Source organism: Megachile rotundata, chromosome 4, assembly GCF_050947335.1.
Source record: "Megachile rotundata isolate GNS110a chromosome 4, iyMegRotu1, whole genome shotgun sequence".
Taxonomy (NCBI): domain Eukaryota; kingdom Metazoa; phylum Arthropoda; class Insecta; order Hymenoptera; family Megachilidae; genus Megachile; species Megachile rotundata.
Window position 1 is genome coordinate 12385494 of NC_134986.1, and position 17059 is coordinate 12402552.

The 17059-nt window shown below is 33.1% G+C and overlaps 1 protein-coding gene across 4 annotated transcripts in view; it reads right to left on the reverse strand.

The window, feature by feature from the left end:
* Positions 1–17059, reverse strand: part of raskol (Ras GTPase-activating protein raskol) — a 203487-nt gene that overhangs the window by 138582 nt on the left and 47846 nt on the right. For 2 of the 4 annotated variants that reach the window (XM_012289660.2, XM_012289658.2), the window contains exon 3: positions 4841–5214. The exons of the other annotated variants lie outside the window; for them this stretch is intronic. In XM_012289660.2, coding sequence (XP_012145050.1) covers positions 4841–4943 — 103 coding nt within the window. In that variant the 5' untranslated portion in view covers positions 4944–5214. The remainder of the gene's footprint in view (positions 1–4840; positions 5215–17059) is intronic. 4 annotated transcript variants of the gene reach the window in all.

Here is a 17059-nt window from a genome sequence, read left to right on the forward strand (position 1 = left end):
GGAAATTAACCTAGTCGATATTTGATAGTTAACACTGATAAAAATATTTTGCTAGTTATCACCTCATTTGCAAGTCTAAATGCACGTCTAAAGTTATTTTTATAGACATCTGACTTTTTAAATTAACTGGTTTCGATCTTAGATATTGATGAAGACATTCAGCTTCTGATAGGTGGTTAATACTGATGAAAACACTTAACTAGTTATAATTTGCAAGTATAGTTATTTTTCAGATATATAAGTTCTGACTTTGTCAATCAACTCATCTTGGTCTAAACACAAATATTGATGAAAACATTCTCATAAACATCATTGATACAACTAATATTTTTGTGAAGCGAACTAGCTCTTGCCAATTCTAGATCACGACTCTTACTATCACACTGCTTACTATCATCTAACACCTTAAAAAACTTGAGAAGTGAATCTGCAAGTTGAATCTCAAAGTCGGATTCTTCAAATTTTCATAAAAATAGCGTTTACAGTCGGTCGGATTAAACCGGTAACAGATTCCATGGATCTCCAGTGAACTGGCAAAAATGAAATCCTCTGTTCCCATACAAAGCTCGATTCACATCCCAGCATTATATGTGTCCCCCGGGACGAAGAATGGCCTGTTCAATTTCATGGACAGTAATCGCAGACCTGGTGAACGTTGTCGTTAAAAGCTGAACACTCGTTAACACTGACTCCATTCACTGACCAGTTACCCATGAATCAACCTGGCTCACAATATAACCCCGACGGAAACCCCTAAAACTTCAAGTTCAACGATCTCGTCAAACGTCCCTTTGCTTGTTAAACATACTATTTGACAAGTATATTACAGTTTCAGTTTGAAGTCAGACTATTTCAGAGAATAAGTCAGAGCAATTACAGAGAGTAAGTTGGAGCAATTTCAGAGAATAAGTCAGAGCAATTTCAGAGAATAAGTCAGAGCAATTTCGGAGAACAAGTCACAGCTTCATAGGAACGTTTGAAGCACCGGTAAGATGAAGTCGTGTCCACTTGTGGGCAATTATTATCTAGTTGTAGGATAAATAACGACGATCTGCGCACTGGAAACGGAATCGATTCACAAAGGGTGCTCAAGCTCGTTAGATAGCGAACACGATACAGTCGGCAACGAACTGGCGCGAGCGGAGGCCGTGTATGAAAGTAAATATTAACGCGACCTCCCTCGGTTACGCTTGCGGTGCCATACACCTCGTAAATACGCCTCGTATGCCTGCTGACAATGTACAGGGTGGCAATAACTTAACACGTTTCAATTTTTATTATTACACTTTGGTGTGCAAATCTGGTAACCTTTGGTCGAAAGGTAACCATTGAGTATTTCGAGTAGGTACTTTTTAAGTAAATCTATGGTGTGATGTAGTAAAATACTTTCGAGTCAAGGGTCAATCATTTGATAGCTAACGTTCTGCGTATCTTATGTTCTTTAATTTTTACAATATCACAATTTTTCTTTAGGGAAGGTTGGAATATAGTGGAAGTACCTAATACTCATTAGGGTGAAACTTTGTTATCAGTTTGAGAATTTATAGAATTTCAAAGCTGGAAATTTGGAGAACTAGGGTCAGAGTTACACTTTGGGAATTTGGGGATGCAGAAATTTGGAGAATTGAGAGTTGAAAATTTTATAAACTTTGAAAAGCTGAAAATTCGGGAAATCGTGGATTTGGTTAATTAAAAAATTTGATACCTTGGAAATTTGACAAATTTGGAATTTGAAGACTTGAAAATTTAGTGTCAAACGAATTTAATAATTTGCAAATTTGAGAGTGTAATAATGCCTTGTAAAATCACAGCATAGCTACCTAGAAGATTAAAAATTGTACATCATTGAAATTTGAAAAATACGAATACAATAAATTTGAAAATTCCCGTCCTTGTAACAACAAAACTATAAAAATTCCGAAATCTAGAAGTTCAAAAATTAATCCAAAAATAAAGTGCAACTTCATCCTTCATTCCCAAGATTCCTTTCTAAGAAAGATCATCTTTCTCGTGAGATTGTAGCCGGCCATTTCGAAACGCATCAGACTTAATCGTTTCCTGCTGAATTTCTGGATGCCTTTGCGTCAACGGGATCGGCAAAGTGGCAAACACAAAGTGTATTTTGGGAGCTAGAAACCTTTCAGGCTCGTCGTCTTTTCGACGATTTGTGGTCGTCGGACGTTCCGGGTCAACGGTGCCGTAAATTCGCGTGAATTATTCGAACGCAGTAAATATCCTGTACGTTTTTCTCTGAGGGTTGCTTTATCTATTACGGAGGAAATACCGGGGAATTTATTTTGTTTGACGCAAGATCTAGGAATGTAATCTATTTTAAAAAATAATATTCCGTTATTTTGATGAACGGATTACACGTGTTATCCGCTTCTGAACGAGCAATTCCGTGACGGCGAAAAAAGAAATATTCGAAGGAACTTCTTGCGCAAGAGACAAACGTTTCACTTGAATGGCGACATCTTGTAGTTTATTTAATCTCGGTATAGCATTTATTTTTATTGCATAACATATGTTTTTGCCGAGCTTTTTATTCAAAATGTTGTGTACTTAAATGCAATATTATATTATATTATAGTGTACTTATGATAAATGATTTTGCAGGTACAAATTCTAAATTTAATATTTTGTAAACAGACATTTTGTAAAAATAAACAGAATTTAGTCATGCAAATATTTTCCTATAAATAAGTCATACATTAAGTATTTATAGAAACGAAGAATCCGTCAAGTGTTTATACAAATAAAATATTGATGATGTGTTTACATAAATAAACAGTTCATTAAACCTCTCAAAAGGGGACAGTGAAGAGTTATAGCTCTTCGATCTTTATTTTACACGACCATACGTTCATGCACCATAAAAAGTTACTAGACCGAGAAAGATTAATCGCGTATGTTATTTATAAGTGACAGGGAATCTACCGAAAGTGTCATTCTATTTTTCATTCAAAATTATGATCTCACAACAACTGGCTAGATAAGCTTCGTTAGCCAACATTGTCATTGTGTTCAAACTTTTTTATGAAGAAAATATATTGCAGATTATATACATGGTTGCAAAGTTGAATATGAAATTATTCATTTTTAGATAATTTGATGAATGAAGTTATAGTCTGATGAATAAAAGTTGGGAAATAATTTGAAAACTTTATGCATCACAAGTTATATATATGCTAACAAAAGTAATCATAAAATTATTCATTTTTATATGATTTAATAAGTGAAGTTACAATTTGATAAATAAAAATTGTACAATAATTTGAAAATACCATATGTTACAAGTTATATACACAATAGCAAAATCGACTATGAAACTATTAATTTTTGATAATTTGATAAATGAAGCTACAACTTGATAAATAAACATTGCACTCAAATTTGTGTGGGTTCATCTTAGACATATGTTCAAAGTGCCATATTTTCTTGAAAAATTTTTTGTTGGAAAAATCAAATGAGAAAGGTATATTTTTTGTATAAAATGTATAGAGTGTATAGAGTGTATAGGGTGTATAAAATCAAACATACAATTGATGAAGTTAATAAAATGTAAGAAAACTGTTAAGATAGATTTTTGACAAAGTTACGAAATTAATAATTCTTTAGTGAATTATGAGAAGAGAATCAGAAAACACAGTCTAGAAACGCATCTGTGGCAATCGTATCAACTTGTTCTCGTTTTTCCCACGAGCGGTTTTCTTTTATGGGAAAGTAGAGGCGCAGTTTTAACGAGCGTAGGCTCGCAGCATTGCATACGTGTCACCTACGTACCTGTAAATCTTGCGTGTCGTTATCCTACGCACTCCGAATTGAATAACTGCCACGTTTCCCTAATTCTCCCAGGATTTTCAGTACAAAAAGCGCATTCAACTACTAGAACCGTTAGATTGCTTTTATAGAATGTTAAACACTGACATCCGCGAATACGCGACTGAACAATTTCTCACTTTCGATTAATGTCAGTTACATATTAAATTATCCCAGTATTTCAAGAATCGTACGAAACGATTAATATCGCAATAAATGTATTTAAGAGAAAAGTATACTGCACCGTATGTTTTATGAGGGTATTAAAAAATATACCTGGCATATGTAGTACATAACGTTTGATAACATAAAACTATCGTAAAACAAGAATTATCTTCCATCAATTTCAATGAACAGTTGAGAATTTATGCAGCCATTTTCATTAGACTTTATACTTCATACGAGTATGCAATAAGTGTTATTTTGCGGTACTTTTATGTCATCTAATTATATTAAATTGCGTTTGAAATCTAGTATTTGATTTGGTCGTACATTTTTTATTCCATTACTTTTATAGTGTGTAAATTGTTCATTGATGAAAGCAAAGAAAACTTGAAATTCTTTATCAGAAATTTTAAATTAGTAACCTTGTAGTTCATATTGATTAACCTATGTCCAGCTAGGATTTAATTTGATAAAAACCGAAAACTACTCATACGTGTATGAGAAAATAAGTTACTTACACATATGCATATGTGTAAATAATTAATTTCTTCATACACATATATGTGTAAGTAGTTTATTTCTCTATACACATATGTAGTACACGTATGAGTAATCTTCAAAATCCTAAAACTACTCATACATGTACTACATATGTGCACAAAGAAACAAATTACTTACACATATGCATATAAAGAAATATTTACACATATGTGTACATGAAGAATTTAATTATTCCTACAAAATACCTTTAAATCTGGACCGGTATGTAAGATGTATTAAAAACGCTGTACCATCGAATGATAAAATTGCATAGAAATCGAATATCTATCGACTGTATCGACAGCCGAATGTCTACCTGATTCGAGGTCATCGTGGTCAGCTCCCCGAAGACAGGAGTGAAAACTCCTGGACAATCGTCGGCCACCGGGCGACGCGCCCTCCGTCGAGACGTTGTGCATCTTCCTCGTCGATCTTTCTCTCAAACTGGAACCACCCTTAACGAGGCTCCCTTCTTTCCTCCCTTTATTTCTCTCCCTCGTCAAATAGGACCGAGGTGGAGCGAGTGTCGCGTCATTTTCTCGCGACCTGGCCACGCGATGCCGACGAGTACCGGGTTAATTAAAGGGTTAATTAACGGGTAACTACGAGAGATGGTTAGGCACAGGTGCGTGGACGTGGGTGTAGGTCGCGGGCAAATCTCTGCTCGCTCCTTCTCGCTCTAGTTCGCACCTGGAAAGAAAATCAAAGCTGTCCAGCGACGCTGATCGACGAGCACGATGCGTTCTCCAAAATGGCGACACGACTCCCGATTACCGCTTACTCTTCACTAACCTCTTAAGACACTTTCTAATTACTATTATCATTTTCATACTTATCATGTTATGTTTTGGAACACGTATTTACACAATTTTATTTAGAGTATGTACATACACTTTTATAATTTACATACACTATACATAAGTATTAAGGTACACTCTCGTCCATAATTGTTAGGGTACTCTCCTATCCATAAGTATTAGGGTACATAAATATTAGGACATTTACTACTTCCAATGTTATGTTTATTCAATTATACCAAACACCCCCAAAATTCGATTCGTTAATGATTATTATGTACTTCCTCTGAATGCAATTTTTAGGCACTCAAGTATATTACAAATTGAAGTACATGGTTTTACATTCTTTTAGGCACTAATTCATATGACTAAAGCATCAGTACTTAATTCTTAAAAAGTTGTTCTATAATATATGAAGTTTTAAAACATACAAGAGTATGTATTCATGAACAGTAATAATTTTTTATAAAATAATTCTATTGTGTCTTGCACATATGGTCATAGGTGTATACACTTTTATATGCAGACATCATGCATGTACTCACATATTCATGTGTACACATATGTTGTGTATATGCACTTTCATAATATACATGTATATTATGCATGTACACATACTTTATGTGTACAAATCATGTGTGTACTCTACATGTGTACATTATGTATGTACTCTATGCGTGTACATTATGTGTGTACATTACATGTGTGTATCATTTATGTACACTACATATGTACATCATGTATGTATACTACATGTGTATATCATATGTGTATACTACATGTATACATCATGTATGTACTCTACATGTGGACATTATGTATGTATACTACATATGAGCATCATATGTGTATACTACATGTGTACATCATGTAAGTACATAAATTTTGTTGTAATTTTAGGGTCTGAATGAAATGATTCTAAATAGAAATTATTTTATAATCGTGTTTATATTCCTATCGCGTAATCTTTATGACTTAAAATGCAAAAAATTGTAGGTTGGTTTTTGTACACAGATTTTTGAGATTGTGTGTTGTATATTGATCGTGTACCGTGTGTTATAAAGCCGTTACAAGTTGAAACATCGCAGTGGCCGGAACCAGAGTTTTACATTTCAAACACGAAACAATTTCCTCGGCTTTGTCCAGCAGACTAAAATCAAAATTTCAACGTTAAACCCGAAACTATCTTCCAAACAAAAAAAAAAAAAAAATGGAAATCAACCAGCAGAGCAAATTCAATTTGCTTCTCAATTTTTGCGCTTCCTAAAAATTCTGGGTTTTCACTACCGAGGATATCTTGCTTGCTAGAAAACGCGACAATTTTCCATCGGATTGAAAAGCAAAGAAAAAACGGATCCAATCAAACAGCGGAGTTGAAATCATCGTCAGGAGTAATCGAAACAATCGATTTCTCGTGGGAGTATTCAAATGTTCAAATATTAATGCATTAGTCGACCTACATTGCAAATATACATATAATGTGGAATAGTGTCTAGTTTAATCTGATGTGTCGAATGATGTAGAGACAAATAAAAATAGAAAACAACACAAAGAAAAGTTTGATTAAATAGTTGTAGTATGTTACAACATACTTTATGATATATCCATTGGTATTGTATAGTACAAACATCTGAAATTGTTCATATATATGTTTATATATAAATGTTCATATATAAAATGTTCATACATAAAACATATATAAATATTTATGTACAAATGTTCATACATAAAACATATATAAATATTCATATACAAATGTTCATATATAAAACATTAAAGAATATCAAATTTCTAAAAAAACTTGCAAAATTACAAAGTGCCAAAGTATTAAAATATCAAAGTTGTAAAATCACAATCTAACAAAACTTGCAGAATCACAAACTTCCAAAGTCTCAAAATAGTAAACTTCCTAAATTTCAAAATATCAAAACTTGTAAAGGAACAAAGTTTCATAGCCTGAAAATGCTAAACTTGTAAAAATCCTAAGACAACGAAACTTGTAAAATCACAAACTTCCAAAGTCACAAAACACTAATCTTCTGAAATCCCAAGATACCAAAACTTCCAAAGTGACAAAGTCTTAAAACCCCAAACTTGTAAAATCTACAAAATATCAAACCTTACAAACTTTTAAACTTCCAATGTCTCAAAACACCAAACTTTTAAAATCCCCAATATCCCAAACCTTCCAAACTTCCAAACTTCCAACCTTCCAAAGTCTCAGAACCCCAAACTTCTAAAACCCCCAAGATCCCAAACCTTGCAAACTTCCAAACTTCCAAAGTCACAGAACCCTAAACTTCTAAAACCCCCAAGGTCCCAAACCTTGCAAACTTCCAAACTTCCAAAGTCACAGAGCCCCAAACTTCTAAAATCACCAAGATCCCAAACCTTGCAAACTTCCAAACTTCTAAAGTCCCAAAACCTCAAACTTCTAAAATCCCCAAATACCAAACCTTGCAAAACTCCCAAACGTTCGAAGTCCCAAAATCCCAAACTTCTAAAATCCCCAAATACCAAACCTTGCAAAACTCCCAAACGTCCGAAGTCCCAAAATCCCAAACTTCTAAAATCCCCAAGATCCCAAAGCTTGCAAAATTCCACGCTCCTAAAATCTCAAAACCCTAAACTTCTAAAATCCCCAAATATCAAAACTTGCAAAATTCCAAGCTTCCAAAGTCCCCAAACCCTAAACTTCTAAAACCCCCAAAATACCAAATCTTGCAAACTTCCAACCTGCAAAATCCCAAAACCCCAAACATCCAAACTTCCCAAACCTCCCAAATCTCCAAACTCGCCAAGAAACATCAAAAACTCCAAAACGTCATTAAAAAATCTCTTGTCAAACCAAAGTACGAAAGTGAAACATGAAAAACGCGACGAAAGCAGAAGCCCAGTCCGGCGTTCAATCTTCCGTACACAAAACAAACAGCGCGATTATATAATCTCGATGTCTGTTGGTCGAATTAGACCGAGCCATTAATAAACGATCCATCACTCGTTGTTACGTAACCCTTTCACATTGTGCACACACTTACCCGTTCATTCACTCCATTTCAGCATTATGTATTCCAGCACGTTTTCGTCGGGCATCAATCAACGTTCAAGAACGCCTCTACATTTTCATTAGCGATTATTACCGTACCACACTTTATACCGTTTATGGTATAATCGAAAGCGCGATATAACGAAAAAAGGAGCGCTTATGGGGTTACGTTACATGGGGTAATGGACATTAGGAGAGGATTCGACGAGCGCGGATCAAATGGGAAATAAATCTCTCGGACTGGTTTGGATACCTTCGTTCATGAAACGCTTGTGCAATCAGTCGATAAAAGGCGATTCGCGTGCTTTGATAGCGAAGGAAATTGTTGTTTCTAATGTGGACGGTGGTCATTAATATTTGAACACCGTTGGGTTTGAGTAAGAATATTTTTTTGTGTTAGATTTATAAGATAGATTTTATAGTTTGCAGGTTTTTATGATTTTAAAATTGCGAGTATTAGAATTTTTAGGTTTACAGATTTTTGAATGATCGAATTCTATATATGCCGAATTTCTAAATTTCCAGATTTCAAATTTTGCAAATTGCGAAAGATATAAATTACAAATTTTCGTTATTTCCAAATCATCAAATTTTCAATTTCCCAACTTTCTAAATCCTTGAATTCTCAATTTCCCAACTTCCTAAATCTCCAAATTTCCAATTTTCCAAATTTCTAAATCCCCAAATTTTCAAAGCCCCAAATTTTCAATTTCCCAATTCTCTAAATCCCCAAATTTTCAATTTCCCAATTCTCTAAATCCCCAAATTTCCAACGTCCCAACTTCTCAGTTTCCCAATTCTCTAAATCCCCAAATTCCCAACGTCCCAACTTTCTAAATCCCCAAATTCCCAACGTCCCAACTTTCTAAATCACCAAATTCTCAATTTCCTCATTTTCTAAATTCCCAAATTTTCAAACCCCCAAATTCTGAATTTCCCAATTCTCTAAATCCCCAAATTTTCAAACCCCTAAATTCTCAATTTCCCAATTCTCTAAATCCCCAAATTTTCAATTTCCCAAGTTTCTAAATCTCCAAATTCCCAATTTCCTAATTTTCTAAATCCCCAAATTTTCAAACCCCCAAATTCTCAATTTCCCAATCTCCTAAATCCCCAAATTTCCAAACTCCCAAATTCCTAAACCCCCTAATTTCCTAAAATTCCACATTCCTAAAACCTTCCAAACCCTCCAAATCTTTAAATCCTCAAGCCACCAATTTCCCAACTTCCCAAATTCCTCCCACATTTTTCTTATTTCAACAACATTTAACTTCTGAAGCTTGCACAACATTCGACACTTTTAACATATTTCACCATCAGAAAAATATATTAATACTTCCAAAATGTATCTCCACGCATGACCGCAAGAGTGAAAACATCAAAAGATATTATTAGAAATGATGCTTTACAGATTGCCGCTTCTAAACGGAAATAACTCGTGTTATGGCCACTCTGAATCGATAAAATATCAATAGTGACCTAATTCTATAACATCATAGTAATCTGAGTCGAATTACATTGTTGAAGGAAACATTAATCAATGTCTGGTTATTCATTTGACTTTGTCCTAATTTCTTATCCAATCTAACTTCGCACGGTAATAAATGATCCTCTTATTCAAATATCTGCTGCTACGAAAAGTTTGCCAAGTTTTTTAAACTTGTATAAGAACATTACAAGTTTAAGTAAAGTATTTTTTAATGATATTAGTAAAGCACTTTTTTAAAGATATTTTAATCTTTGCATGGGGTCTTGTATGATCATTTTGTTAAAATATTTTAGTTTGATCAGTTGGAGGTTAAATATTTAATCTACTTTTGGTTTTAACTATTAATTAATATAATTCGATGAATATTAGGTAATATTTTTAAGTTTTTATAATTTCACATTTGACACACATGTTTTACCGAATTTGCAAACACAAAAGATTCTACATATCGATTGAATATATCGATTATCCTTTTAATGTTGAATAAATAGTCACTTTTAAAGAATAAATTTTGTTAACAGTGAATAGTAGATTTTGTCAAAATTAATTCCTTGCAACTTGAAACTTTTCAGTTAATAGGTTTGCTAAATTCTTTCAAAATTAAAATTAATTTATCATTAATTGCCAATATTGTCTTTTCTGCTATGTTTGTACATTGTACGTATACCATAGCTTTAGTTAAAAAATATTTATTTCAAATTACATATATGAAAGTATATAGTAAAAGTCATCTTTCAAGTACAAAAAATTGATTTTCTAATATAGTTTAATTTATTGTCATTCCTCTTTATGTACACATTCTATGTGTTCTCTCTGCACATACATAAATAACTACAATTACAAAAGAAATGTTATAAGCAAAGTTTAAAAGCGATTCAACACGAATTTGAATTATACCGAAGGAACCAGAGTAGATTAAGAATCTGTCTAAACAACGAATTATTCGACCGTTCATGGAAATCGCAATCAGAGGTTGTCCAGCAATTATGTTGCAAGTGTTAATCGAGCAGGCGTGCATTGGGCGCAAACACGATTTGTTAAACATATAATTTATTCCCGTGTTGTTCGCTAGCGTGTGGGCTCACGTATGCACACGCTACAGCCCGTAGGTGTGCGTGGGCGTGGTGCACTTTTTAAACAGGTCGGCTGGTTGAATCGTAATTAAAGACCGAAAGGAAGAAAGATAAGTTTCGATTTCAACTCCCGAGGCATCGATTCAACCGGTAAAATAACATTTTAGTTAGAAATCTAGCCTTTCATAACTAGTTATGTTCTTTAGATTAATTTTAATTGTATTAATTATCTGTGTAGTTATATTAATTATATGTGTAGTTGTATTAACTGCGCCAAGCTTTTCTTTGAAGCTACGGGAATTTTATTGCAGAGAGAAATGTTAATTATGGGTTCGAATGTTATTTCGATGTAAAATTGCTACCTTTTGAATTTCAGTAATCTGTATGTTCTGTAATTTTCTTGCAAATTACGCGGATTTTATTGCAGAAACATTAATTATCGGCTCGAACGTTATGTTAATGGAAAATTGCTGTGAATTTCAGTAATACTGTGATTCTAAAAGAAACTTTAAGCAATTCTGTAATTTTAAAATTAATTTTAATGCATATAACATTGTTGATTACCAACGTAACAAAATAAATTTAATTTCACTTCCCACGTATTTTTACCACATACACAATATTTCTATTTTAATTGTCACATTTCCAAATAAATGTTGCAAGAAGATATAAAAAATTCGCTAGAATATAATCGTTCATCTGAAATATAGTTAAACAGCTCATAAATGATAATGGATGAAACTTTATCGAGTGAAATCGTTCAGAAACAATAGCGTTTAAAGAATGCTCCTGCAATTAACTCGAATACGCTTCAATTACATTACGCGGTATTAAATGCTCTTTCTCTTCCTTATAATCATCTTAGATCATTTCAGATAAACAGCATTACTTAACTGCAATTAATATGAAAAGCTTCGTACAGTTTATTGCGATCTAAATTACATCCATGTGTAATTAATATATCATGTATTAATGTATACTTAATACATTTATCGCAACTTCGCGTATTAATTATTAATTCTAGACTGTCGAAATAAATGTTCATTTTTATAATTGTATAAGGAGAGCAGATTACATTAATCAAAATATTACTGTCTTCATAACGTTTTTATAATGTGTTCATATTCGTATAAAAATAATATTTCTTGCACGTGTTATGCACATATTCAAATTTGCACATATATTTGATAGACTATTTCCGAATAATACGAACACGCATAAATTTCATCGAATTCAAATATTCAAATTAATCCCTTGATGAGTATGACTCGTGACGCACTCGTACTTCGTGATCAATTTTACTCGAATTAATACGATTCAATTTGGAGTACAATTATTCAAGTCCTTTAGCATAGTCAACGATTGCATAACACCAAATTGACGTAACATTTCAACTCTGTCTGTCTTAATATTGTAGCTGTGATTAGTTCTGACGCACCTGACAAGTCATAGTGCAGGGAGTTGAGAAATTTAATTAATCCCAGACCAAGTACAGGATGACTGTCCCCTATCTTTACATCACTTTACTAAATTTGTAAAATAGAAATTTGGAAATTTCAACATCTACCGATACTCTGTAAAATGGAGCTTCAATTTCAAATTAAAATTAGTGTTGTATTTTGTGAATATAGAAGCAGCTAAACTGAAGATTCATAATTTGAAAAGGCAAAGGAAGTTTGATTATGAAATTTACGTCATGGTTTATCTGAGAATAAGTTTAGAACTAATAAATGTTTGTTTATGTTAGATTTCTCTATTGCAGCAAAGGAACGCTGTTCGGACATGGTTTATCAGTTACAGTTACGGTTTGTTCATGAACAAATGTGGCTTAGAGAAAAAGGGCACGTTATAAATCAGAGCCCCAATCATAGATCAAGGGATTAAGAAATACTTAAAAAGTGCATCGCAAACGAGTTATTAATAAATTTTAATTACCGTAGGAAAATAAAATAGTAAATTGAGAGAGAGAAGAATTTGATAACGAAGAAGCAGAGTAAGTTATAACTTCCAACTAGAAATCATTAACATCCTCAAGGACTAACACCCCTCAAGGATGCTGCATAAATCGATCGCAAAGTAATTACTCAAGCAAACAAGTTTTACTCTCTTTTATCGCTTCATCGACAAGGCTGACAAGCTTTCCAACGACGATACATTTCGTGGCCTGATCGAGCATGCAGCCTCTGCTTTAATAAATTCGACCGTGAAGCGTGAAAGATCCCGATTATAGAGCGAGTCCGATAAAATGCTACGGAAATGATATTCGTTTGAACCACCTGTTGCTCATAAACTTCGGTTTCCATGAAGCGAACGGGCTGCACAGCGGGGAGGCGCGAGAAACACGGATTCACCTTGCAGAGAATCGGCGTTCGTTAATTTCCTACGGATAATTAACGAGCCGAATAACTCAACGCGAATGAAATATTAATTAGCCCCTCGAAATGTCACATCGCGGAGGAGACACCACGATAAATATCTCTGCTAATATTAAATCCTAGTTAATTACGTTTATTTTTGGAGAGTCGCAAATTTCGATCTTTCAAGGTCCATAACTACTTTGTATTGCATGTTGCTTTGTGACTTAAGTTAGAAAATATCAAGGTTTACAAATTTTGAAGATAGAATTGTAGGAACTTCAATGTTTCTATGCTTCAAAACTTAAGAACCCCTTACGATTGAAAGGCCACCATTCGGTTTAATACAATTTGAAATAAACATTCTTTACTAAATTTACAATAAATTCCAAAATCCCCTAATTCTAAAAATTCATTTAACCTCCTAAAATCTTCTCAAAGTTCAACTAACAGCTACACAATAGAGATCATTAAAAGTGTATACCATGAACACAAGCATACAAAAGAATTTTTTATTTGCAATGTTTAAATCCTTTGCTTCCATTCAGTTTCGCACACTCTAAATACACTGTAGCAAGTTTCTGCAATGAGCACATACGTTTTCAAGAATTGCCGGTGAATTTTAAGAAAATGAAACCTTAATTACTTCCGTAGCTTCAGACGAGTTTAACGTGCGAACATGCTCTCGTAACAAAACGTTACGAACTGAATAAAACGCTTGCGTAACAGTATTCAACAATACTGAATTACAAACTCTGACAGATTTTCCCACAGGCCGTGATTCAACATTAACCTATTAAGGATCAATCTGTGCGTTATTTCTTATGCCCTGTATTTTTTTTTTTTCAAATAATTTATGTTACAAATTAGTTATTATAAAAAGGAATTTTAGAAAATTGTTTTATAAGTTATCACAATTTTTTTTTGAGGTATAATTGCATTACAGTTTTGTACAATTTTTATAAATTGAATATTAATTTAATTGTGTTTAATGTTAATTTATATCGAATTAAATTAATATACATATATAATATGAGTCAAAAAGTACTATTATAAATTAAAATATATTAACTTACTATAAATGAATATTTAATACTTTAATATTTTATAAAACAAAGTACAAAAATAATTCACAAAATTTTAAACTCTTAAAAAACACTTTATAAAAATTAAAATATATTCAAATATTAAATATTAATTTATAAAAATATATTATATTAACCTTTATTTTAATATACAGTAAATTATTTTCACTTATCTACTTCCTTTCCCTAACTCCATAAAGAATACTCAACTATAAACATCGCATTATTTCGCAACTTGTAACTTATTAAAACATAAAAGATCAGTTAAGAAGATTACTAATTAGTAAATAAATTTCAATGCAAAGAAAAAGGGAACAATGACGTTTGAAATCGTATCGTATTTTGTTATTGTAGTCGACGAATCATTAGCGGAGAAAGAGCTGAGACAAAGGGAACAAACGGCTACGATAAATTTCGTGGAACTAATTAACGCTGCGAGGCGTTCGTTAGTCGCGGCAATTCAGAGCGGATCGACGCGTGCTAATTACTATAATCGCGACCACGGTCATCTCGCCCTGATCTTCGTCGTTTCTTCGAGATCTTATACGGAAAATCGAGAGAAAATCGTTTCACGTTAGAAAATTAATCGTTTTCTTTCAATGTTATAGCTGTTTCGTGGAAGAGTTGAGGAACGTTAACTGCATCCGTAGTCATTAGTGATCGATTTAGTTTAATTTGGTCAAATTTAGATTTTAATTGATTTAATTTATACAGTTGGATATTTTAAAAATTTGTGGTTTTATGTTTACAAATTTATTTTGTGAATTTTTGGATTTTTAAATTTGCAAATCTTTGAATTTTTATATTTAAGAATTTCCAAATTTCCAAATTTCAAATTCTCAAATTTTCAAATTACTAAATTTCCAAATTTCTACACCCCCAATTTCCAAATCACCGAATTCCAAAATTCTCAATTTCCTAATTACCAAATTTCCAAATCCCCAATTCCCAAATCACCGAATTCCAAAATTCCCAATTTCCAAATCACCGAATTCCTAAATTCCCAATTCCCTACTCCCCAAATTTCTAAATCCCCAATTCCCAAATCACCGAATTCCAAAATTCCCAATTTCCAAATCACCGAATTCCTAAATTCCCAATTCCCTACTCCCCAAATTTCTAAATCCCCAATTCCCAAATCACCGAGTTCCAAAATTCCCAATTTCCAAATCACCGAATTCCTAAATTCCCAATTCCCTACTCTCCAAATTTCTAAATCTCCAATTCCCAAATCACCGAATTCCAAAATTCCCAATTTCCAAATCACCGAATTCCTAAATTCTCAATTCCCTACACCCCAAATTTCTAAATCCCCAATTCCCAACTTCCCAAATTCCTCAATCCCCAATTCCCTATTCCCCAAATTTCTATAAACCCCAATTATCCACTTTCCAAATTTCTATAACCCCCAATTCCCACCTCCCCAAATTTCTATAAACCCCAATTCCCACCTCCCCAATTTTATATAAACCCCAATTCCCACCTCCCCAAGTTTCTAAACCCCCCTTCTCAAACATCTCATATCCCAAACTTCCCGCTATCAAAACTTCCCAAACTCACCCCAAAGAAATCTCACCCCAATTACACCAATAATACTATTAACGTATAATAATTTCACCCTCAACAAACTTTCTTAAAAGCCCAAAGTACCTCATTTCTATTGTACCTCCACAATCCACCTTAACAATCCAACTTCACAATCCCTCCAAGTTTCACAAGTAGCAATCCCAGAGAAAGTTTCCAAATGAAGTCCGAGGTTCATTTTCAGGTATTCTTGAAAAATTTCCAGCGAACAAGAATCTTTTCGGAAAATTCTTGCACGAAGTAAGTTAATACCGGCTTACGTCCGCGGCAAAGCTCGTGGTCCGCTGAATTTCGAGTTCAAAGGCCGGATTTGAGATTCTGCCGGGGATTAAAGGCTACCTCGCAGCGGACGATTATTCGCGCCGGCGTTTCGTACAAGATATAGCGTCGCTTAAAATAGAGGTGGATCCGAGACCGACCAAAATGGCTTTTAGAGATCAACCGAACTTGCCTCCGCGGAATGATTAATGCCTTCCATGTGAAACTTACGCTTTCTGTTAAAAGATTAATAACTGCTTCGGGAAGTTATGTCGATATATTCAATTAGCGAGTTGTTTTTATCAAGTTTCTATGTTCAGGTTTTTATATGAGGTTTCAGAAAATTGTGCTTCTTCAGACAGAGTTATTAATTTTTTTTTATTAGACATTTTGAAAAAAGCAACTTTTATAAAATTGTCGTAACTTCAAAAGATATGGTACTATTTAACTTACTTACTGTAAACTTATTTAAGATGGAAGGTTTAAGGAATAATAAAAAATATATTACTTTATTCATAACGTATTAAACTTACAATTAGTCTATTTTCATTTTGTGATTTCGACTTCTCATTTGTTCTTTTACAATGTACACATTGAAGTCAATGCAATTTTCAAAATATAGTACTATTTAAGATAGAATATTTACATACTAAATAATATAGCATTAATAGTGCATTTTAATTTTACAATTTCAATTTTTGACTTAGACCTGTTATAAAATTAGCAACAGATTTAAGGATATACATAAAAATGATATATATTAGATTTCTCATTTTAAATTAGAGATATTGTTAAGATGCTTCTGTCAACATAAAATTGCCATAAGTTCAAAAAAATTTGAATATTCAT